At 39.2% G+C, this 24,245-nt stretch overlaps 2 protein-coding genes across 5 annotated transcripts in view; both read left to right on the top strand.

The window, feature by feature from the left end:
- LOC130690017 (PAS domain-containing protein cky-1-like) overlaps nucleotides 1-17,847 on the top strand; it is a 47,213-nt gene extending 29,366 nt beyond the window's left edge. For all 4 annotated transcript variants that reach the window (XM_057512973.2, XM_057512974.2, XM_059495693.1 and 1 more), the window contains exons 4-11: nucleotides 6,095-6,184; nucleotides 10,322-10,543; nucleotides 10,774-10,958; nucleotides 14,762-14,868; nucleotides 14,950-15,041; nucleotides 15,114-15,175; nucleotides 15,303-16,053; nucleotides 16,143-17,847. In XM_057512973.2, coding sequence (XP_057368956.1) covers nucleotides 6,095-6,184; nucleotides 10,322-10,543; nucleotides 10,774-10,958; nucleotides 14,762-14,868; nucleotides 14,950-15,041; nucleotides 15,114-15,175; nucleotides 15,303-16,053; nucleotides 16,143-17,228 — 2,595 coding nt within the window. In that variant the 3' untranslated portion in view covers nucleotides 17,229-17,847. The remainder of the gene's footprint in view (nucleotides 1-6,094; nucleotides 6,185-10,321; nucleotides 10,544-10,773; nucleotides 10,959-14,761; nucleotides 14,869-14,949; nucleotides 15,042-15,113; nucleotides 15,176-15,302; nucleotides 16,054-16,142) is intronic.
- A 1,382-nt stretch (nucleotides 17,848-19,229) lies between these two features.
- LOC130690052 (trypsin alpha-3-like) lies at nucleotides 19,230-21,174 on the top strand. The gene is made up of 8 exons (XM_057513026.2): nucleotides 19,230-19,371; nucleotides 19,479-19,551; nucleotides 19,625-19,719; nucleotides 19,865-19,950; nucleotides 20,122-20,254; nucleotides 20,428-20,572; nucleotides 20,666-20,796; nucleotides 20,867-21,174. The coding sequence occupies exons 1-8, from the start codon at nucleotides 19,354-19,356 to the stop codon at nucleotides 21,014-21,016; spliced, it is 831 nt and encodes a 276-aa protein (XP_057369009.1). The 5' UTR covers nucleotides 19,230-19,353; the 3' UTR covers nucleotides 21,017-21,174.
- The last annotated feature ends 3,071 nt before the right edge of the window (nucleotides 21,175-24,245 follow it).

Here is a 24,245-nt window from a genome sequence, read left to right as displayed (position 1 = left end):
AAAAAAAAAAAAAAAAAAGACCGGGACATTGTCTGGAACACTTAACTTTTTTTTTTTTTTCTCGTCTGCTTGATTATTCTTATTGTTCCATCACTGCTCCTCCTCTTCCACCCACTTGACGACAGTGGGCCGGCAAAGCGGTTGATTGATTCGTCTCGATTTCTTTTTGATTTCTTAAAAACTTAAAAAAAAAAAAAAACGGCAATGTTTTTTTATTCCCCACTTTTGTTTAAAAAAATCTATTTTTTTTTTTTTTTCGTATTTGTTTTTGTGTGTCGGGCACCGTTCGGTTTGGCTCACGAGCAGCGCATTGATGCCGGATGGCCGTGCTTCTGCCTGGCCCCCTTAATTATAGCGATGCGGCGTTATTTAAATAATACTGCGCGCGCACACAACACATACGGGCGCAGCGCACGCCGTTCAGTTGTCGTCATTCTCTTCCTCTTCTTCTTTTTTTTTTTTCGGGACTTATATATACGTTTTGATGATGGAGTATGCATTGCAGCCGTGGCTTCTTATATCGCAAGCGGCGGATGGAGGATTCGTTTAACCGCACGGCTGCCCGCCTTTTTCATTTGTTAAAGGGTTTTCCACACACACACACACACACAAAAAAAGGGCCGCGTCTTCTTTCATTTTGTGAACGCGCAGTGTATATAAACGCGGGTAACCATCATCTCTAACTCTCGCGAGTTGTTGTTGTTTTTTTTTTTTTTTTTTGTTTTTTTTTTTTTTTTTTTTTTTTTTTTTGTTTTCGTATTTATGCATAATGAGCTTTTCCCCTCCTTATCTTAATCAAACAGAGCCGTGAGAAAATCGGAGCGAAGAGAAGTTGGGGAGAGCCGGTTGGCCTTATATACCTTAACCGGTTTTGTTTTGTTTTCTTTCTTGTTATTCTTGTTGAGATTTTTCATTTATTATTCGTTTCGTTTTTGGCTTTCAAAGCGCCGTTATTGTTTATCTTCTCATAAGATGATGACGTCTCGTGTAAATACCTTCAAATCGCATCGCTCCTAATGTACAAATGCCCTGTTTAATGAGAGGACACAAACCATCAGTCAAAAGCTGTTGAGAGTTCTTCTTCCCTTTTGCCACGGCTATATCGAAGCTCTTGTTTCTTTCAAAACAAAACCCCATAGATCATTGAGTTGTGAACATATCTGCATTTTTTTTTTTTTTTTTTTTTTTTTTAAAGGGGAGTTTTTGAAAAATTCTGCTTTCTTTTCAAGACGTTCATCGTCAAAATCGTACGAGAATATTTGAAATTCTTATGTCTTTATACGGATTTCGTGTAGTATTTTCTCTTTTTTTTTTGTTTTTTGTTTTTTTGTTTTCAAGACGTAGTTTGAGGGTTGTTTGGAATTCCATCAGGGGGATGTCATCATCGTCCATTTTTTTTTTGCTTTTCAATTTCGGGCCATTATGACGACGATTGCAGTTTGACAGGGGTGGTCAAAGCAATTCTTGTTTGTTTGTTGTTTTTTGTTTTTTTTTTTTATAGCAAATAACGTGTTCACGGTGTGACCGGTTTGGCCATTTTTGAATTTTTTTCTTTTTCTTTTCGGCCTGTTCAAAACAATCGTTGGTGTCCGTGCACGCCGATTTGCCATACTCATTAGTCCACAAACTCTTTGATGACGTTTCCATTGAGATCCAGTTGCCAGTCATGTGTTTTGTTTTCTCCATCCATTTTTCTGTTTTTAACGATTCGTGTTGTCCAAAGTGATTGACCATGTAGCAAGAGCTTTACGTAGTCCTGATCGTATATGATTTTAACGTTGGGTGTCTTATGTAATCTCAATAGCGCATCTCTCGCTCGTCTTCCCAGTTTGATTTGCACTTCCAATTTCTGGAACGCGATTGAAATCTCCGCTACGAAAAAAAAAAATATCTATCTTTTTATTCGTACCTCGTTTTTATGTTTTTTAATGACTGTTTTCACCCGTGTTGCGTTCCCTATTGTTAATAATCATATGAAACGTCTGCCTGCGTGGGTTGAACGTGCTCCGTCTTATTTCTTTTTTTTTTTTTTGTTGTTGTTGTTGTTGTTGTTCAAAGTGCCATCAGCGCGTCGTAAATCAGCGGAAAGTGCGTTTTCGTTGGCTCGTCCCAATGTTTACGATACGACCCCCGAAACAAGTCGATAGAATCAGAGATAATCTCGGGACACATTATTACTCTTAGACCCCGCTCGTTGCACACGTGTTTTTCTAGATGCTCCTTTTGTTCGTGCAACTCCCCCCACCGTTTCTCCTCTCTTCTTTTTGCCCCGTCCATTTTTTTTTCTTTTTGTATGTAAAACGTGGTTCATCGATTGTTGTACGAAAAAACCTCTGCCAATCACGAAAAAAGGTTTTGCACTGTACGTCAAATCATTTTTTTTTTTTTTTTTGTTTTTCTTTTTAAGAGTTGTGGTTTAAATGACAATTATGGCAGCGCACACTATTCGGAACAATCAAAGAAAACGAAGGGTTGGGAAACCTCGATTTCAAGTGCCGGAAATGGCCTCAAGGTCCGGTCCAACACTTGAATCGGTTCTTGTATTTGATTTTATTTTTTGAAAGTGTTGTATTTGCATCAGGGTTTTTTTGTTTTTTTTTTTAGAATAAAATAAGAGAGAGAGAGAGAGAGAGAGAGAGAAGAGAAATGTTGATAGACTGATAGACGTAGATATGTGGGCTAATAATATGAGGTGAAGAGAATCGAAAATGATTGACGATAGCGTGAAATTAGGATGAGGTCGTTTCTTTTTTTTTTTTTTCTTTTAAGGACGCCAAACAGTGTGAGGCAAACTAATGACGAAAGGAAAATAACAAAAGAGGGGATAGCGCAGAAGGGGAAAAAGAAAACGGCAGGGAACATTCGTTTTTTTTTTTTTTTTTTTTTTTTTTTTTGTCTTTAATGGTTTCTGTATTGTTTGTTTGGCTGGCGTGAAAACAAAAATGTTTTTTGTTTGATTTAGTTCAGGTTTTTTGTTTGTTTTGCCCCCGCTCGTTCCAACTTGATTGGCTTGTCGACAGCACCATATAACCATAACAGTTGATTGGGAATCCGTTAGAATGCGTTCCAATCTTTTTTTTTTTTTTTTTTTTTTTTTTTTGGAAAGGTTGAAGACGTCGGCCGTTTTTGACGGTCGTAAAAAATAATGAAAAAAGATGGACTCCTCGTATCTTTGTTGTTCTTTTTTCAATGGCAATATCCATCATCTACGCGCCTCTTCCTATCTATCGAAAAAAGAAAGAAAACATGGTATACCTATACAACACTAACGTCTGTAATTGTGCGTATGCGATCACGATGCCGATCGTGTCCCGAACGCAACTGATATTTCAATCGCAGAAGCCGGCGGACTTGCAACACATCATTCGTGGCCGTCATTATTTTTTTTTTTTTTTTTTTTTTTTTTTTTGAATAAGAGAGGCACACACGTTTTCTTTTAGAAGTTGTCGGTTTCTCATCTTCATTTTCATTTTTTTTTTTTTTTTTTTTTTTGCTGTTCTCTCTCTCTCGCTATAATAATTGCCATTGGTGAGAGCCCAACCCCAACGGCGGGATGCGAAGTGGGTGGAAAAAGGCTCTCCCCCCCCCCCCCCCTAAAACTGATGATCACGATGCTACCGACTCGCGGTAAATACGTGCCGCAATTTAATATGAGGGGGAGGGGGGGAATTGTTGCTTCTGCGGATGCCCGTTGTTTGTGCTTGTTTGGTTCAGCTCCCAACTTTTTTTTTTTTTTTTTATCGGTTCGATCTATGCAAATTTTTTTATTATTTCTTTTTTTTTTTTTTTTTTTTTTTTGTTTTGTTTGTTTGTGATAATGGGCCCGATGATCGGGTGATGGATTCGATTGGCGCATCTCTCACGTCACGCTGTTTTCTCCCGTTTATGTTTTTTTTTTTTATTATTTTTAAGTTGGGAAAATAACAAACTGCAAGGCAAAAAATCGTGTGCTGATTGTATTGCGACCATTGCGCCCTTGTCTCATTGAATAGCGCACGGCGTTCCGACCTCTCATCAACAATTCAAATGTTTGATTTTTTTGGCGGGGCGTGTTGTGCGTGTTTTGCCCCGCACCGAGAGCCTCTTCTTATTTTATTTTATTTTGTTTTTTTTTTGTTTGTTTGTTCTTTTTCTATTTGAGATCCATTCGAATTCTTCGATGGCTTTGCTTTGGTTTTGTGTCAAAATGGGTACGGCTCGGCCAAGGTAAAAAAAAAAAAAAGAAGAAGAATCGAGTCAGATGAAGTCATCGTTAGTCGGTCATTTTCATTCGGTTGGAAAAAAAAAAAAACTACGAAGAGATTGTTGTTGTTGTTGTTGTTGTTGTTGTTGTGAAATGATGGTGGATATCGCGTTTCTTCAGGAAACAAAGAGACTAACGTTAAAAGGCCCCGAAACCAATGCGCAACACGATTGCTGAATTTTGCTTTGCCTGCACAAATGGGAGATGAGATTATTGTTTATTGTTTTGGTTTTCTCTCTCTCTCTCTCTCTCTCGCTTTTCTTCGTCTGTTTATTTATGCGGGGGTTACCTCGGCCTCGTTCACTTAACTCCCGCCCACACGTGGCAATAAAAGAAACAAGAGTTCTAAATCCGGGATTATTATTATTATTATTATTTTTTTAAGGTCGCCGTATCGACATTATTTACGAGTCTTTTCATACATTTCTTTCTTTCTTTTTTCCCGATGCCACTTTCGTTTGAAAAATATATATATATATATATATTTTATTGAACGAACGAATCTTGTTTCTTTTGTCCCTGCAAAATGGTAGGGAGGTCAAAGGTGCCCTGCCTTCTCCAGTTAAAGAAACGTCGTTACACATTTCTGTGTATGTCTTTACGAGATCGCTTTAAAAAAAAAAAACATGTACATGATGCCGAAACTGTGGGCGAGTTGCACACACACAACACACACACACACACAGACGGCGACCTTATTTAAGTCGATTGAACTCGTTCTGGTTTTATTTTATTTTATTTTTATTTTATTTCATTTTTGGCGCGGCCGCTTTTAAATCAAAAAACGACTGGGCTCTACGAGGGGAGGAAAGAAAAAAAAAGCGAAACAAAACAAAACACAAAAAAAAAAAAAAAAAAATGAATAGCAGTGCGAGAAAGGGAGGGCAAGTTCTTGTTAGATGTAACGAAGAAGGTAAAAAAAAAAAAAAAAAAAAAAAAAAGAATAAAGAGTCGGATGGGAAGCGCGACGCGGGAGATTCATTTGCATGTTGTAATATCGCGCAGTCCCGCCGGTCGCCACCCACAACTCGGTCGTTTGCGCAAGGGTCGGAGCGTACGGCCAACAGAGAAAGAGAGAGAGAAACATTGAGCCGAGGCCGCCGAACGGCCGGGCCCAGTTCCATATATTTGAGTGGGAAGGGTTAGCAAGATTAGATATATATATATATATATAGAAAAAAAAAAAAGAAACAAGAATCTCTCGGCATCACCGCCAGTATTCTCATGTCACTGTTGAAAATGCCGCTCGCACACACAATACAAAACCCTCGTTTTCTTTTCTTTTTTTTTTTTTTTTATTCACAATGAGAGGAGGACGGACTCTCTAGAAGGAGGAGAACGGAAAAAGAGAAAAATCAAAAAGAATAACTTTGCAGAGGGGGGTCTCCTTTTTCTTTGGTCTTCTTTTTCTTTTATTTCTTATCTTATTTAATGGATCGTAAATCACGCTCTTTTTTTCTCTCTCTCTCTCTCTCTCTCTCTCTCTTTTCAAACCGGAATCATATACGCGCCGTGTTTCTTTTTCTGTTTCTATTTCTGTTCCTTTTCTTTTTTATATATATATATATATAGAAGAGAGAGAGAGAGAGAGAGAGAGAGAGAGAGAGCAGCTCCGGTTCAATCATCGTGCTTTAAATATTGATGATGACGTGATTTATATTTTCTCAAAAGGCCAAGTGGAGCCATTTTTCTTTCTTAAATGGAAGCTTTCCTTTTAGTTTTTTTATTTCATTGAATCGTTCTTTTTGTTTTTTTTTGTTTTTGTTCTTTCTTTTTGAAATGCAAAGTCAAACGATAGAACTAGTTCGAAAATGAATACATTTTTTTTTTTTTTTTTTTTTGCGTGTCCAGGCGATGAACGGTTTCCTCATGATGATGACACAAAACGGCAAGCTCCTCTACATATCCGACAACGCCGCCGAATACCTCGGGCACTCCATGGTAAGTGATTTGATTTTTTTTTTTTTTAAGCATCCATTTTCTTGTTGAAAATTCGCGCTTGTCAAATGCTTCGACTCGTTAGCAACGCACCGTTAAGAAAAATGAAGCTCCTCCTCCTATTAAAAAAAAAATAAAATAAAATAAAATAGCGAGCTGGGAATGATGATGGAGAAAGCCCGTTTTATTTGATGGCGTTTATACGCGAGCGCATGAGGGTATTTTTCGAGAATGAATATGTATATATGCGCAAGGGTTTCAGAATTAGGTGCTGATGGTGGGCTCTCTCTACGTATCATCAGGGCAGGTATTTCTTTTTTTTTTTTTTTTTTTTTTTTTTATAATTCGTAAGACATGCACCGGAGTGCAATTAAAGTGTGTTGTTCTTCTTCCTTTTTTTTTTTTTTTTTCCCGTCTCTGTGTTTGTTTTGAAAATGCAAAAAAAAAAAAAAAAAAAAAAATATATATATATAATGTTTCGAGTCAAGAAGAGTGGTCGAGTGGGAGCAGGATGAGAGGGCGCCTGTTCCCACGCTTGCTGCTTCTTCTTCCACCGGTGCTCGTAACGTACGAATATGAACGGGGCGCCCGTTCACTTGAGGCAAACAAAAACAAAAAGGGAAGAAACGCGTACAATACTACACGATCCATCAGGCATCTGTTTTTGTTTATTTTTTCTAAATGTGATAAGGTAATAGATGCGAGATTTAAAAAAACAAAACAAAACGAGAAATGAAAGGCAAAACAAAACAAAACAAAAAAAATAGAGTCATCACTTATGCTGTTGTTTAGATGTGAATCGTACGTTTTGTCTTGGACGCAGAGACCGTCTGTGGTGTTTGTTTGGACTGCTGTGTTGATTGAAAGAGGAGAGAGAAATCAGCCAATTTGTAGTCGGACACAACGGGCCACCAGGTTTTTTTATTTTTTTTTTATTTTTACAAAATTTGAAAAACGGGATAAGAAAAATGGACGGATGGAAATCGAAATGAGGAGGACACAGTTTGTTCTGCCCGGTTGCAACATTGGCCTTTGTTGTGGTCCCTTTGCGTCATAACCCTCTCGGCCGTTCTTAATCTTTGCCTTTAAAGAAGAAGAAAAAAAAAAAAAAAGCCCATTTTTTTTTTTGAGATGTGTCATTCACCGTGTTGATCCTTGCGCACCTCCCGTGACGGGCCTGCCCGTTCTCCGACGCAATCTCTTCAACTTTTATTTAAAATAAATACTTTCTATTTTTATTTATTCTAGTTTGTCCTCCTATTTATGCAGATCATTTCCACTTGTCCGTCGTCTGTCATCTTTCTTTATTCTCCCCCCCCCCCCTCTTTTTTTTGTGTGTGTATGGCTCCCACAGTACAAACGTAGTAGAATTCCATAATCCGGCTTTAATTGGGTAGCCAGGCGGTACTGTGGGCTATGAAGGTACATAAAAAAAAAACCGGTCGCTGATGTAACCAGTAGAGTTCTCTATACAATTTTTTTTTTTTTTTGCCAATGGATATATAAATTCTTTAAAAAAAAAAAAAAAAATGAAAAGCAAAACTATATCAATAGACGAATGAGAAAGGAAAGAGAGGGGAAATGGGACTGGCTACAAATTGCCTGTTCTGTTTGGCTGCAAGTGTTAGCCTCAGAAAGAAGGTTGGTGGTGATGGATGAGCTCAGCACATTTTAGCAAGTTTTGAAGAAGGAAGAAAAAAAAAAAAAAAAAAGGACAGCTGGAACAGCAGCAGCCATGATTCCTTATCTCTTTTGGCTGCTGTTGCTTTACTTTTTTTTTATTATTATTATTATTATTATTCATTCTTAGTCTTCTCGTTTTTTTGTGTGTGTATGTGTCCGTGAATTAAAGAAAAAAAAAAAATAGAGTGTGGATACATGTGCTGGATCTTGGCTTTGCGTACTAGAAAAAAAAAAAAAAAAAGCTTTGGAACGTCAACGAGTGGCAGCTTCTAACAAGACTATTGAGGAGAACTAAAAGAGGATATGCAAAAGGAGGGGGGGGGGTGTCTTTCTTTTTTTTTTTTTTTAGTGGGTTCTATTTGTGCTATATACTCTGTATATTGTATAGATAGTAGCCAGCCGAGCGGCAAGCAGGTCATTCATCTTATCACAACAACAAATCACCATTTCTTTTTCTTTTTTTTTTCATACTCAAAAGGTGTGAGATTTTATTTCGAAGGTCTTATGTGAGGTACACATTCTGAGATGTTGTGTGGGCAAAAGAGACAGACCAAAAAAAAAAAAAAAATGTATAAGATGAAGAATAAAAAGGAGAACTCCATATTCACGGGCTGTATGGAATGTTTACGAAAAAAAAAAAAAAAAAAAAAGTTCCAGACAACAATATGCACCACATTCCAGTACAGCTCCGTCATATGGCGCTGAGTTCTCAAATCTTCCTTTTTTTTTTTTTTTTTTTTTTTTTTTCTGTGTTTTGTTTATCAAAATGCGGATGAAAATGTATGGGTTGAAAACGGGGTTTATGTTTTTGAACGCTATGAGAAACAGTCGCGAGTTCCAATACGTTTCTTTACTTGTTTTTTTTTTTTCCATCTCGTTCTTGTTTCCTCTTTTCATTTTTTTTTCTTTTTTTCCCCAGCGCTCGCTTTGATATCTTGCTCGCATCGAAATGAATGGATTATGTTAAGCGTGGGGCGCCGCATTTTAGATACGTACACGTTAGATACATACATATATATATATATACGTGCAACATATCTATGTAATATATATTTGTTATTTATTTATATGTTGTGTGGTGGTGGTGGTGGTGGTTGGGACCCCCCCGCTCAATACGTAACGTAAGGGCCCGCGAGACTTAAGAAGAAGATCTTCTTCTCTCTCTGGGGCGTCATTCAACATCTGGGGGGAAAACTATTTTAGAATTTTTATTTTTTTTTTTTTCTTTAACTCTTTTTTTTTTTTTCCTTCTTTTTCGTCTGACTTTATTTTATAATTTGTTATATGTTTGGCATTTTCTTATTGAATTTGTTGTTAAAAGAGGGTCAATGATAATTGTTCATTATTTTTTTTTTTGAACAAATTATCGGATCAATTAGAGATAAGCATGTTACACGGTAGTGGGTATAATAATGTCAAGAGGAAAAATCTCTACACAATCGAGAAATTAAAAAGATTTGAACAGGAGAAAGAACTTGTTCTCTTACATTTTTTTTTTTTTTTTTTTATATAATTTGATTATTATATTTTTTTTATATATATATATGTATTTGCCCTATCCCTTTTGAAAATGATGAGGTGGTCAAAGTAGCCAACTAGAAAGAGAGAGAGAGAAGAAAAAAAAAAATTATATGATTGCGTCTGATGAGTTTTTTTTTTCTTTTAATCCCCGCGGGCCGGTTTTGGTTGAGACCGGCCCGAACTCGGCGCTCCCGCCGAGAGATGATGTCCTTTTCTCACGCTGCGACCCCGTCCGGAAAAAAAAAAAAAAAAAATCGGTTGGGATATGCGACGCAAAAGAGAGGAACAAACGAAACAAAACAAAAAAAAAAGAAGACAGACGCGCGCTATCTGTACATTGTATATAAATATATATTATATGTATTACATAGATAACTCTTTTCTCTCTCTCTCTCTCTCTCTCTCTCTGCCCTCCCCCCCCCCTCCACTTTTCTTATCCTTTCAAACAGCCGATCGCCTATATACATGTAATATGCATCGGGACAAGTACGTCGTATTTTTCTTAAGAGGTCCATCACACACGTTGGGGCCGCTCTCTTTGGTATTCAGTTTTTCTTTTTCCTTTATTTTCTCCTTCCCTCCTTTTCTTTCTTTTTTTTTTTTTTTTTTAGTGTAACTTTGTAGCCGATTAACATCTCTTTATGTGCCGAATAATCTTGCCATTGGAGAGGGGGAAAAAAAAAAAAAAAAATAGAGGGTCTTTTTAACTTTGAATAAAAATGGCGTCCGTGTGTATGGCGTCTAAGCTAGAAAAAATCCAGGGGACTTCAGCTAAAAAAAAAAATCAAATCAAATAAAGTAGACTTTTAACAAGAGATTGCGTCGGTTGTCGGTCAGTTTGCGCATAACTAATCGAGAAATCGATTTTCTATTTTATGATTATGAATTTCTATATATATATATATTTATTATTATTATTATTATTTTGAATTGCAGGAGGACTTGCTGATTCACGGCGACAGCGTGTACGATATTATCGACAAGCAAGATCATCAGAACGTCCAGAACGAGCTGGGGCGACCGCCTGGAAGTAGCAGCGGCGGCAACGTCGTTGGTCCTCACGCCGTTGTCACGCCGGCCGACGATGCCCGCATCTTCCTTTGTCGCATGAACGTTTCGCGCAACGCTCGACGGCAGATGCGCTTCGGCGATCAAAAGGTATCCTTCTTCTTCTTCTCTTTTCTTTCATCTTATTTATTTCTTTTTGAAATTTCACCAAAAAAAAAAAAAAAAAGAAATATAAACAACGTCATTGATTGCATTGACGGAATGTCACGTTTCAAAATATTTTAATATCCCGTTTTTGTTTTTTTGTTTGTTTTTTTGTTCGTGATTCTAATCGACGACATTGTTTGTTTCGTTTTGTTACGTGATGCGTGGCGTAACAGGTGATTTTGGTAGAGGGTCACTTCGTGTCATACCTTCCGCTGTGCACGCGGAACGAACCGGTGCTGATCGCCACCTGCACACCGGTGGCCATGCCGGAGACCCGCGAATGCGTCGTCCAGGGAGCCACCAATATTTTCACCTCCGTTCACAACATGGACATGAAGTTCGCCTCCATCGACGCCAGGTAAGACACACATCCGCCTTACTTGTGTTTTGTTTATCAAAGCTGGTGGAACGTGTAAGCGCCGTCTACCGGGCCACACGGAATGGCGTGAAAATTCCCCCCGTCCTTTTTGCCCTCCTCATTCGAAGTGAATCCATCGGTACAGAAATTTGAATCGCAAATCAGCGAATCGTTAAAGAAAAACGGAGAGAGGCAGTTTCACGCACAACAACGACTACACGAAAAAAAAAAAAATGAAATAAATAAGAAAAAAAAAAAAAATATATGTTTGGCCATTCAAAATGCCAGTCTGTCTTGACTTACGACAAGTCTTCAATCAATTTCAAGACGTGATTGTATCGACGTGGTACGGCCAATAACCATCGAATGGCAACGACTCCATTTCCGATGTAAATTCGTCGACGGGATCGACTACGGGGGGAAAAGGAAAAAAAGAAAAAAAAAAAAGAAAAAAGAAATACGCAAAGCAGGCAGTTTTCAAACATTTATACAATCGAGAAATGAATCACTTTGCCGACAGAATTGGTCACGGACTGACACCCAAACACAAACCCCCACCTCCTCCTTCTTTTTTTTTTTTTTTTCTCTGACGTAGTCGGTTATTTTTTTGTTTTTCCCGTTCACGGTCAAAAAAACGAGAAATGCGATGGAAATATTTAAAAAAAAAAAAAGGGAAGAGGAGGAATTGTAGAAAATCGGAAAGAATAAAAATAAAAAAATAAAAATAAAGATGGCGAAACAAAATGATTTTGCTAAAAGTGTCGCGCCCTTCTCTTTTATTTTTGCCCGTCCCGTGGCGGATAGGAGGCGATAGGGTGGCTAAAGGGGAGGGGGGAGGCGATCGCGCCCGACCCCCAACCGGATTTATAGAATGTGGTCGAATGCGGATGCGCGATGACAGGGCCGCTTGATGAATGATGCGTCCAATTAAAATAAGCTCAAGAGAAACAACACACACACAAAAAAACAGAGAACGTAAAAAGAAAACAAAAAAAAATGAACAAGGATGAAAATTTATATTTAAAAATTTTCCTTTTTTTTTTTTTTTTATTTAAGGAGACAATGTCAAAAAGAAAAAAAAAAAAGAGAGTCTCAAAAGAATATATATATATATATATGTTACGCCGTTTATGAAAACACACGGGGCTCCGACCTTGGTTTGCTAACAAATGATGATTATCCATTCCTTGAAGGGGAAAAAATCCGAAATAAAACAAAAAACAAAAAAACATGAAAGATAGAGCGGATGAAAGAAAGCCGATTAATAATAGTTTGGACCCCCCCATTTTTTTTTTTTTTTTTTTGTTATCGGCGTTTCAAAAAAAAAAAAAAATCCCCCCCAAAAAGTTTGATCCGGTTTTGAATGTCTATTTCAAAAGTGGGAGACGGAGGGGGGGGGGGGGAGCTCTCACGAAACTAATGACTCTATATTATTATTATTTTTTATTATTTCTGGAAAAAATTGATTGGAGGGGGGATGGGGGGGTGAGTGAACGGAAGAATAATGGCATGTTCTACCGCAAAAGAATTAAAAAAAAAAAAAAAAAAAAAAAAAAAAAACAATTTGAAAATGTCAGAGTAAATGCGAAGTGGGCAAAAAGAAGAAGCCACCTGTCAGGTTACGTGTGTTCGTCGCTCAATTTTCCAGGAATGTTTGACACCTGCGTGTTTTATAATTGATTGACGACAACGAGCTTTTTTCACTTCCCTTTTTGTTTTATTATTCGCAATCAATTCTTTTTTTTTTTCTTTTTTTTTTTTTTTCGTTTGGACGCTGCGTTTTTGTCAATGGCTTCTAATCTGTTATTTGCAATGAAAATCGTTTCATATTTTTTTTTTTTTGTCTGGTCCAACTCCCGAAAGAAAAAAAAAAAAAAGTCCCGGCGGGGAAAAAGTAAAAAAAAAAAAAAAAAAATGGTAACACATAAAATAGCTTCCATGTGTGTATATATTAGATAGGACGCAATGAAATTAAAAAGTGAACCACTCTAGACGGTTGATAGGGAACAAAATAAAAAAAAAAAAGAAAAACTGTACCGGAACCCTTCAGGCTACGTTTTGAACAAAAGAAACACTTTACGGTTCCAGCCCTAACGGTCTTGTATTATTATTATTATTATTATTATTATTATTATTATTATTATCACTATTATTATTATTCCTTCCTTTTTTTTTTTTTTTTTTTTGTTTTTGGTTTTGTTTTTCTTAAATTCCAAGTAAATCATTTGATTCTTGCATTCGCATTTATTTGAATTTTTTCTTTTTTTTTGTTTTATTTCTTTTGACGTTCCCCCACAATTTAAAAAAAAAAGTGACCTTTTAGTAGTTTTTTGTTTTCGGGTGTGGGAGGAAGGGGGAGGAGGGACTTCTCGGGGAAAAACGTTTTCCCCGGCGTGAGTAGAAGAAAGAGAACGGCTGCCGCAATAAGAACCACACCCTTCAGCCATTTCTGCAACGCGTATTTTACACTAGGCTACGATGTAAACGTACACACCTATGCCGGACGTGGATTTTTAAAAGAATAACGTTCATATCTAGAGCGTTACAAAACAAAAAAAAAAATTGGGTTTACGGAGGAGAGAGCGACGAGAATGCCATCTAGCGTGCAGAAATAGCGTTTTAGGTCCTTGATGGAAGCCGCGGACGGGACGAAATAAATGATCGTGAAGCGAGACTCTATTCATTCGCCTTTATTCCTCCCCGTGGTGTACAAATCCATAGCGTTTATTATTTCGTCAAACAAAAAAAAAAAAAAACATGTAGAAATGAAAACGCACGATGTGAAGAAGGGACGAAAAATGGTGGCGAAGCAACGAGAAACAGGGGAGGGCGAGACAAGTAGCGTGTGCCTCTTATTCAAACATCCGGCGCGCTGGCTGGAGAAGACAGAGAGGGGCAGAGCGAAAAGAAGATGAATGCATGCCCCAAAACCTTATCTCATCCATCACTCGTGATGAAATATCCCTTTTCGCCGAGGAGGTGCGCACCACACACACAACAAAAAAAAACAAAACAAAAAAAAAAATACGTGTAGGTTTGCCCACTATGCCTGCGAACCGTCATCAAGTAGCAACAGCTGCTGCTGGGACGCGCACTGAAAGAGATGGAAAAAGAAAAGTCCTTCATCTTTTCTTTCGAAACTCAACTAGATTTTGTATATATATGTATATATATTTTTAAAAAGATGTGTGGGTTCGTCAGAGAATCTTATCGAATCAGATTCCAAATCGCGCTTTATCCTACAATTATTTTGATTTATTTTTTTTATTGTTGGTTGCTTAGTTTTTATTTTTTATTGTCAAAACATCTTGACAATTGGACGTTTTGCCCTGTCTTGTACCTTAATTGACGTCCATTCAAAACACAATTTCTTTGCGTTATTATTATTATATATTTTTATTTTGGTGAGGAGCACCTGAGAGGTGTCGACTGACCAGATTTAGATTTCCTTTTTTTTTTTCTATTCTCTCTCGTATTTCTTTTAGAAAAAAAAATAATACTTGTCAGAATGACGTCTGATCAACATTCCTCATGTTCTTTTCTTTTTTTTTTTCGTTTTCTATTTTCATGTTATCCCCCGTCTCCTCTACGCCCTCGTCTGCTGGCTACTGCTGTTACTCCTGTGCTGCAATGGAAACTGTCATCTCATCGGCATACCCGCACAAACGAACGCACCATGAATGACGCAAATAAACAAACATATCTCAAACCGTACCGTATCATCGTCTGGAACACACACACACACACACACACACACAAAACCAACCGATGACGTCACGCGCGAAACCACTTTAATTAACTAGTGGCGAGTTCTACCTGGGCTATTCACGGCAAGAGCTGCTCGACGTGTCATGGTACCAGCTACTACACTGGGATTTCATGAGGGAAGCCCAGTCCAAGCACAGATTAAGTACGTTTCCATATTCATGAGTGGCCTCTTTGTTTATCGAATTTTTTAATCATTCGCCCTTGTTTTTTCATCTTGTGACAGTCACCCAATCGGAGCAAGATCGATCCTGCATTCTGCTCGTCCGGCTGCAGCGACGCAATGGCACCTGGCTTTGGATTCATTGTGTTCTACAGGTATATCCCGTTCGAATCAGATTTTAACGACTTTGCCGACAATGACGAGCCGTTTTTCTTTCCCGTTCTTAGGTTAAGGACGCAACTGAAGCTGGCCAACAGCCCGTCATTATCTGTACCAATCAGGTTCTCAGGTGAGTGGAAAGAAAAAACCGGACCAATGTCCTTATTTGTGCAATTCCAACCAGCGTCTTTTTTTTTGCTAACGATGGCTATCCGTTTCGTTCTTTCGTTTATTTATGTATTCATCGGGAAAAATAGCGAGAGAGAAGCGCAGGTGATGCGAGCCAACAGCTGGCTTTATCATTTCTATCTGGTCCAGACGAAGCTGCAGTACGGCATGAATTACGAGGGCCAGCCAGCGGCGCAGCAACAAGCCAGTACGTCCCGTTCGTCAGCTTCTGCCTCTTCGCCTGGCGGCGGTTATGGATACTCGCATTTAATGAACAATCCGAGCCCCGTGCCGTCGTCTTGCAGCGCGTCCGGGGACACATCCAACACTCCGCAGCCTGTCCATTTTCAGCAGCAGCAGCAGCAGCAACAACAACAACAACAACAACAACAGCCACAACATCTCGTTCCTCCGCCTCTAACGTCCCCCCTGTACGTCCCTCCGCCAGCTCCGCACCACCATCACGCGCACAATCATTTGTACTCGTCGCCGGTGATGGATACGTATCAGCATTTTGCTTTGCATCCGCAACAACAACAGCAACAGCATCAACATCACCATCATCAGCATCACCATCAACAGCAGCAGCAACAGCATCACATCCATCCGCAAAGCGGATCTTCCAATACGACGTCTGGCAATGCCAGCAACCCGCATTTCGCGTTCGCTCCGTCGCCGAACGCGGGACATCATCAAAATTATTCGGCAGTTGGAGGGCCTTTCTCTCTCGGTCAAGACGCCAGTCCTTATCAGTCCGGTCACCAGCAACTGCAGCACAACATCAAAACGGAAGCGTATCTTTCCGATATCGGTGACCGGCCGGAATTGGGAGGCTATCACGTAATTCAGTTTATTTTTTTTTTTTTTCTTACGACTGTTATTTGTTTTATTATTGATGTTTTTGTTTTCTTACGTGACAAAATTGATAGATCAAAATTGAAGCTAAATCCGACGAATTCCAGCAGGCTTCCGCGATGGATTCGACCGCAATGACATCTGGCGTGTACGGGTCGAGCGCTGTCAAAGAGGAGCCTGTAGTTACTGAATCGCCCGAAGATGCGATGAGCCCAGCATCGTCTCCGCCTCGCAAACGGTACAGATTGATGGCCGCTACCTTGCCCAGTTCCACTCCGCCTTCCGCTTTCCCCCCTAACGGGAGCGGCATCGGTGGGGATCACCAGCAGTTGCATCAGCAAACGCATCCGCAACAGCATCAACACCAGCAGAACGATTGGCATCGAAACCACCGCAACGACCACCATCCGCATTCCGGTTACGGCCAGTCCGTCTGGCCCAATGCCGGATGGATCAACACGAGCTATTCCGTCGGTTTGGCCCAGCTGGAAGAAGCGGGCTACGATAGCCCCGACATGGCGTACGATCGCGATAGCTCCTTCTCGCCGTTGGTCGGCATCTCCATCGGAAGGGCATCGTCTCCTTTGTCCGCATCCTCGCCATCCAACCACGCCCAGCATCGAAGACTGTTGCTCCGCCGCAAGCAACAGCCGGCCTCCGCCATGGATTCGACCGACTCTTTGCCGCACGGCCGCTACCATTCGGCCGGGACTGTTCAACGCGTGTCGGATGTCTCCATGACGATGCCTCCGGAATTGTCGCCCCTCGGCTACGTCCTGACGCCGGCGCCTACACCGCCAGACGCCGAAGAAGCGCCTTCCGTTTCCTACCCTCAGAGTGGCAGCATCGTCGAGATGGAGCAGCGAGTGCCGGCCTCGTTGTCGTCGGAGCCGGAGGGGGCCAACAGCAGCATGAGTTTCATCAACGCCGCCATTTTGAGTGGCGTTCAGAACGACCTGGTTGAGAACCAAGCGATCCTGCTCGCTCCGGCCAACCGCCATTACGTCTATCATGCGGCTCCGTCCAGTGCGGCGTCGGTGGCATCGGCCGCGTCGGCCGCGCCACCCGTCGAAACGGCGTGTGATCCCACCCGTCCTACACCGTCGGCCGATTACCATACGCCGGCCACGCCTACCAGTATGGATTATCCTAAGCCTTAATCTCGCTAATCTCCTCTTGCGTCCAGCTCTTTGTCGACGTTGCCGTTGGAAGTATTTTTTATTTTTTATTTTTTTTCTAATTTTTAACTTTTAAGTGTTTTGCGTATGGCATATTGCCAACTGAATGGCATTAACTTTAGTAGCAGGATTTTTTGTTTTAATATCTTTTTTAATTATAAAGAAATTCTTTTTTTTTTTTTTTAAATTATCCACAATTTTTGTTGGCAGAAAAAGATGAACGGACATCCTCTTTTGCTTCAAAATCTATGTCTTATCCGAATATTTTTGGTTTCCTTAAATTTTTTTTAGCCGATTCAATCTTTAATATAGTGGTATACGATCGCCCCTCCCCCCTAAATGGGCTCTAATTGGTTCTAAACCAGCCAGCACTTAAATATCCTTTTTTTTATTTCAAAGTTTTCCATTTTTTTTTTGCTGCCCAATTGTGTCTTTGTGAAGTGTTTTAAAAAGCGCTCCGTCCCCTATTGTGAACGTGAATTCCGACACGTGATTGCCCACCAGTTAAAAAGATCCTGAAACGATACTCGCCGCCCGTTGACGCAATCATCGACATTCCTTTCATGTTTTCCTAATTCAAATTTAAGTATGCAAATGATTTTTTTTTTTTAAATATGTTTGAATCATCTACTAAAAGAAAACACAAACTCCAACTCCCGGTGATGGTATTTGTTGCCAATCTTGCTTTATAATTTGAAACCAAATCGGATTTCTAATAATCGGCCATTACGAATTGATGTTCGTGTTCGTCTCAAACCTACTCTACATCGCTGTTAGTGCAATAGTGTTCATTCTCCAATGCTGTAGCGGATAGGATTTTTTTTTTTTTTTTTTTAACATCTTCGCATAGCCCCCCCCCCCCCCCCCCCCCTCTCCAAGAAACATCCCATCACGTCTTCCTTCCGTACGTAAATGAATCATGACAGCGATCTCTTGATGAAGGCGCCACTCCATTTTTTAAATTAGCCGAACCAGGGGGGTGGGGAAAAAGAAAGAGAAATAGATAAAAAAAAAAAATAGCCTCTACTCGAGCGGTTGTGGCCTTATTCGACTGTAAAAGATGTGAAGTGAATCATCTTTCATTTTTTTCTTCTTCGCCATTTCTTTTTGTTTTGTTTCATTTCCTCTTTACGCAAATTGATCAGACTTTTCCGTCCCTCCCGAAGAGAAAAAAACGGGGCCTCAAATATTTTTCAATGATTGCTATGTAGCCCATATATTATCAGAGATACAAATAAAAATAAAAACTATGATTGAAAAAAAAAAAAACAGTTATGAAAATAATGACAAAAAAAAATTAATTAAATATTTTGAGATTGCAGTTCTTGTTTTTGTAATCAATGTTTTAAATCTTTTACCTCTTAGGAAATTGCGGTCTGAATTTCGCCACTTGCATAACCAGTATTTCGGATCCGCAATTATTCATGTGTACAATCCGTCTGGATAGTACATGACATTTTTTGCGATTGGAGCCTGGCAGAAGGTTATTTGACACAGTTAACTAACAGCTTGTTAATGTTCAGGAGCATTGAATTCAGCACTGGAGCCGTACTTGAATGGACGCGTTCAGCTCGGAACAGCTGTTTCTACAACGCATTATGTGCATCAGGTGTGTCGCAGCGTGTCCTGGATCTTCGTTCCAACCGAATAACGCCAGTAAGGCACCAGGATTAAATGCATTGAAACGAGCTACCTGTCAAAGTAACGCAATGCCCCTAGGTAGATTATCTGTACAATTAACAGATGCAAATGTGTTCAATTATTTGTCGTATAAATACAGGTGGCAGTGACTGACGCACGGAACTCGCCCTGTGGACGTGGCGCTCGTACGTGTACAAGTGCAGAGACGGGCGACAATGTAGATCAACGCTTATGGGCCCAACGCTGATTGGTTATCCATTAAAATTAATATTGATTTTGGACCAAATGTTTTTTTTTTACCGAGCCCAGCGATTTGCTTAGGTCATAAAGCTGTTCACAACGAAGGTAGCCGAACACGAAACCAATTTCGTGCTGAACCGTAACTCGGAGGGGTTTAAAAGATGGTGGACTAATCATTTGCAAATCACTCGTTGTCGACGCTAAAGTCTCCACAGTTCCCTTCAGAATGCGTGCCACTTTTCTAGTAGGTCTATATTTATTTTTAATAGTTCTCAATTGAGCTACTTTATTGTTTCAGCGGACAGCAACAAATTAAATTATATAATTTTTTTTTTTTTTTTTTTCTACTAGACTCTTGGGCTATTTTGCCTGCTTGGTTTTGCTTATTCCAATGCACTTCCTACTTTCGACAGTACAGGCAATAGTATGAAAGCGTTACATTAACATTTTTATTTAAATGATTTAAATATGAAATAATAAACTATTTGAAACAATAGCCGAGCTTGACGTGCAAAGCTTGAGGGCCGACGACGATGACATGGACCAAATTGTTGGTGGTACTGCAGCTGCTGCAGGAGAATTCCCCTTCCAGGTAACTAAATCAGTTTCCAACTGTTGATGATTATTAACAGTTCTAGCATTGCATTTAAATCCCCTTTTTTGTGTGTGTGTGTGTGGTTATTGCTGGCTGAGCCTTTGTTGACATACTCGTAATCACGATGGATTGTCTTTTTTAGGCTGCTTTGATCCTTGGTGGTAGTCTGTGCGGTGGTACCTTGATTTCCCCCTCTATCATCTTGACGGCAGCCCATTGTTTAGCCGGGTATGTAAATTCACGCACATCAAGTATTGACTTTATTGTTTAAAGAAAGAGTTGTTATTTTGAGCTTTCTCTCGTGTTGAAAATTAGAGAACAGTCTTATAGACTTGAAATATGTTTGTAATGATGCCTTGAGCCTAGAATAGAAATTATTTTTGTTTTCTTTTAATGCAGCAAGACTCAAACTTCGGTGTCTACATTCACCGTGAGGGTTAATACCTTGGCACTAAGCGGTTCAACAGTCGGTGCCGTTAGCCGTGGAGTCACAAAATTTATCGTCCATCCTAGTTATGTTCCGAGCACCAACGTAAGAATTTTGTCCATATAAACCCTGCTAAAGTAGGCATTCTGTAAAATGAGGGTTACGTCGCTGACCTACGCGTGTTAAGCCTTTAAAAAATATGCCTGCTCGCGGAGGATGGGGGGTGATTGGGGGACAAAAACGAATCGATGAATAACAAGGTCTCAATCATGTGACAGGACAACGATATCGCTTTGCTGAAACTATCATCATCGATCACAAATGTCAAGCTGGCCACTCTTCCAACAGTTTCAACTTGCGCTCCGGCCAGCACGTATGCCAACCAAGCCGCTGTTATTGCCGGTTGGGGAACCACTTCATCAGGTAGGAAACCATTCAATATTTAAACGGGTTTTTGGTTGGAATTTCTAATTCAATTATTTTTCAATGATTTTGCTACTGCGATCGATTAAAAAGGAGGAAGCATCTCGCAGACGTTGCTTAAGGCTACCGTTAATATCTTGGAAAATTCCGCCTGCAAGCTGCAATACAGCACTCTTACAGACAACATGATCTGCGCTGCCGCTCCAGGCAAAGACACCTGCCAGGTAATTCTCTTCTCTTTTTAGTATCGTTAAAAAACGTGTTAATTGACGTCGAACGGTATTTTGTAAACAGGGTGACAGTGGTGGCCCAATGATGGTCGGAGGCGTTCAAGTTGGTATCACTTCCTTTGGCATAGGTTGCGCCAATCCTAATTATGCTGGTGTCTACACCCGAGTTACCAAATACCTTAGCTGGATTTCTACCACTTCTGCATCGATGTAAAAGTTTCCAAGAGGCCGTCAAATGAAATTGCAGCGAAGCTGATTCCATCTAATACCCATCTTAATCCAATAATATTGAGTAGTCCTGTTTAGAGTAGAATTTGACATGAATATTGGCATTGGGGGTACAAGGTATAATAAACATTTTTATTGAGCAAATCATCTAATTCATTGTAGAATACAACAGTAAATCCACGTTCGTAGGTCACCTTCAGTCTTTGGCCTATAACAATATATACTTGTACCGCTAAGTTTAATCAACTAGTTAATTTACTTTATTTGCTTGCTCAAACGACGCACTTGCCACTAGCTGAAAGAGCGTAGAAAAGTGAGCGTTGGTTTTTAATTATATTTAAATGAAATAATTCGAATTTATGGCAATCCGTTTTACCCAAAATTAATTTATTTAACACAAAAAATATTGGCCTTTTTCTGTTTTACTGCTATCGTCATCTACCGGTCACATTTCTAGTTAATTCTCTACATGACCGAAAAAAAATTTAAGCCCGACTAGATAAGCCCGACTTTTCTCAGTCGGGCTTAACATTTTTTTCTGAAAAAAATGGCACTCTATTATGGCAATCCGTTTTACATAAAAAAAAAAAAAAAATGGCGGAAAAAAAAAAAAAAAAAATCGCACTTTTTTCTCTTTTTTCTACCCGTAGCCATCTATCAGTCGGTTTCGTTATTACAGGCATGTAAGCAATTTGAGTTAATTGTATCCCATTAGCAGTTAATTGAGTAGCGTGGCTGGAGAACAACGCGTGGCTGGAGGAACAATTGAAAAATGGATAAGATAATAAAACAAAAAAATGGTAAGTATAAACATTATTATATTGGTTTTCAATTATTAATTATTGTTTATTAAATCAAATTATGAAGCTGCAGGCCCAGTTATTGGAACAACACAAAATATTAGATAACAAAGCTAAGGATCGTAGGCCTAACACGTAATGATTCTATTTATTTGCTTTTATTCATTCGTGTTTTGTAGCTCAAATTTTGAGCCTTCAAGCTCAGCTAGGGGAAAAGAACAAATTGGAACGGAACAGTTTCCAAACAGTTTCCAAACAGTGAAGGAGGTTTTTCAAAACTCATCTCTAACTGAACGTAAGGATGAGTTGGCATTAGGCGAACACAGCCAGGTACCTAAAGTTTTCAAATAAGAATTCAAAATAAGTATAGAATTTTAAAAAAACAATTATTTATTGCTTAGTTATTCAGTCCACCACCTGACAGTGTGTTAAATTTAAATTCTGTTAGTGCTGCACTAAAAGAATCGTTAGTACTAAGCTCATGCAGTGAAGGAACTGAACAATTGTGGGAACGTATTTGGGCCCAAAATGGGTGTGGTACAGAAACCCAGAAATGGCACAAGTTCAACATGAAACATGGATTAGGTACTTTTCGGTTTTTTGTCTATCGAAAAAGTATTTTTAATGCTATTATTTTGCATTCACAGATTTTAACGGGGGATCAAATCAAGTCTGGAAGTGTTACAGGATGGAAGAGTGAGCCTACAGATGAAAAAACACTGAGAGTGCATTACTGTAAGGTGTGAGGTAAATTAATAGAGTAATGCAAATTGCCTAATGAGAAGTACCATCTTGTGTTAATGAATCCAGTACAACAGCAATCCTTTATAGTTCTGTCACAGCTAGAAGCCTCAAATAATTCTGCTTCTCTGTCTAAAGAACAACTTGTCCTTTACGTTCAGAGTGTTGGGGAAACTGGGTACTTATATGGCCCTAAAGATGTTTTAATTTTGCTGCTATTGCAGAGATGAACATCATACATGGACTCTTTAGGTATGAAAGGATTTTTCTTCAAATAATTTTGAATTTATGACGAAGAATTTCTCCTCCTTTTTGCCAACCAGGTCTTATCTACCAAAAAAAATTTTATCCAATAGGAAAGGATTTTCATGTACTGGGAACACAACTATCAACAATGCAACATTCTACAGGTGCTAGTTTATCATTCAAGAGCCTTATACAATGAAGTTAATCTGCAATTTGTATGTCCTTTCCCAAGCTTCCACCAGAAGTTGAATCTATGAGTCATGTAAGTTCCATGATCAACAATTGATGTGTTTAACGGTGTTGTTTTTCTTTTCTCAATATAGGTTAATAGTAACATTGGATCTGAAAAGATTCTTGGTTGGGGCAAGACACTGAATAAATTGTATTGATTGGATGGATGACATGACATTGCTATACTTAATTCGGATTCCCCAGACGGTATTTGATATTTAAAAAATTGAAGTGCATATCTGGGCTCCCTTCTTTTCTGAAGCCCCGTTTCCCCTTGACTCATAATAAGCCCGTAGGGGGTCATGCCCCTACTGTACGGTATATATAAAAACAACATATACCGAGGTTTGGAGGGCTCTGGCCGGAAAGGGGACGTGGGGTGCCGCTTCGTCCGATGATGTGTTCACGGAGGGTGACGTGGCTGCCCACAAATCCGAACTAAAGGTTAATCGCTCCTGTAAAAATGTTCCAAATCTTCAGCTCTTCTTCCGGCTTCTCTTAGCCAATCACCGGGTAATCTCCCCGGTGGGTCAACAAGGCAGTGTCTCCCCCTGCCTGGGTTGACGGCAACTTTTGAAAGGGCTATTGTGCCTTTTTAAAGTTGCAAAAATAATTGTGATGTGCAGAGAATTGTCAATAAATTTTTTTTTATAAAATGTTTTTTGCAAAATTTTTTTCTTTCATTGTCTGTGTTCGCTTTGTTCACACATTACATTTATCAACTTTTTTTTTTTATTTAGCTTGCTCAATTCATTTATATGGTTTTTGCCACCGTTGTATCGCTTATCTGTTAGTATTACACTTCTTGAATTCATGAACTTAGACAAGGAACAACGTGTAATACCTGGATATTTTCTGAAGTAATTTTATACTTGTATATTGTTTTACTGGTATGGGAATCGATCCCCAGACATTCAGCGTGCAACGCCGATGCTCTAACATTGAGCCACGAGATATATGTCATATTATATTTATTATCGCATATCATATGTTATATAGGATGTTATACAAATATATATTTATCTTTTTATAGCTTTTAAGGTTCATTCTGTGGTAGAGCATTCAGCTGCGGTAACTGTTACCCTGGGTTCAAACCTTAGTAGATGTATAAAGATCTACGTTTCAATTTTATTCAAAGTGTAAATGCAAGTCCGCAAGCGACTAGAAAAAAGCTAACCTGACATCATATGATTCATG

Source organism: Daphnia carinata, chromosome 6 (assembly GCF_022539665.2).
Source record: "Daphnia carinata strain CSIRO-1 chromosome 6, CSIRO_AGI_Dcar_HiC_V3, whole genome shotgun sequence".
In the NCBI taxonomy this organism is placed as follows: Eukaryota; Metazoa; Arthropoda; class Branchiopoda; order Diplostraca; family Daphniidae; genus Daphnia; species Daphnia carinata.
This window is presented reverse-complemented; position numbering and strand designations above follow the sequence as displayed.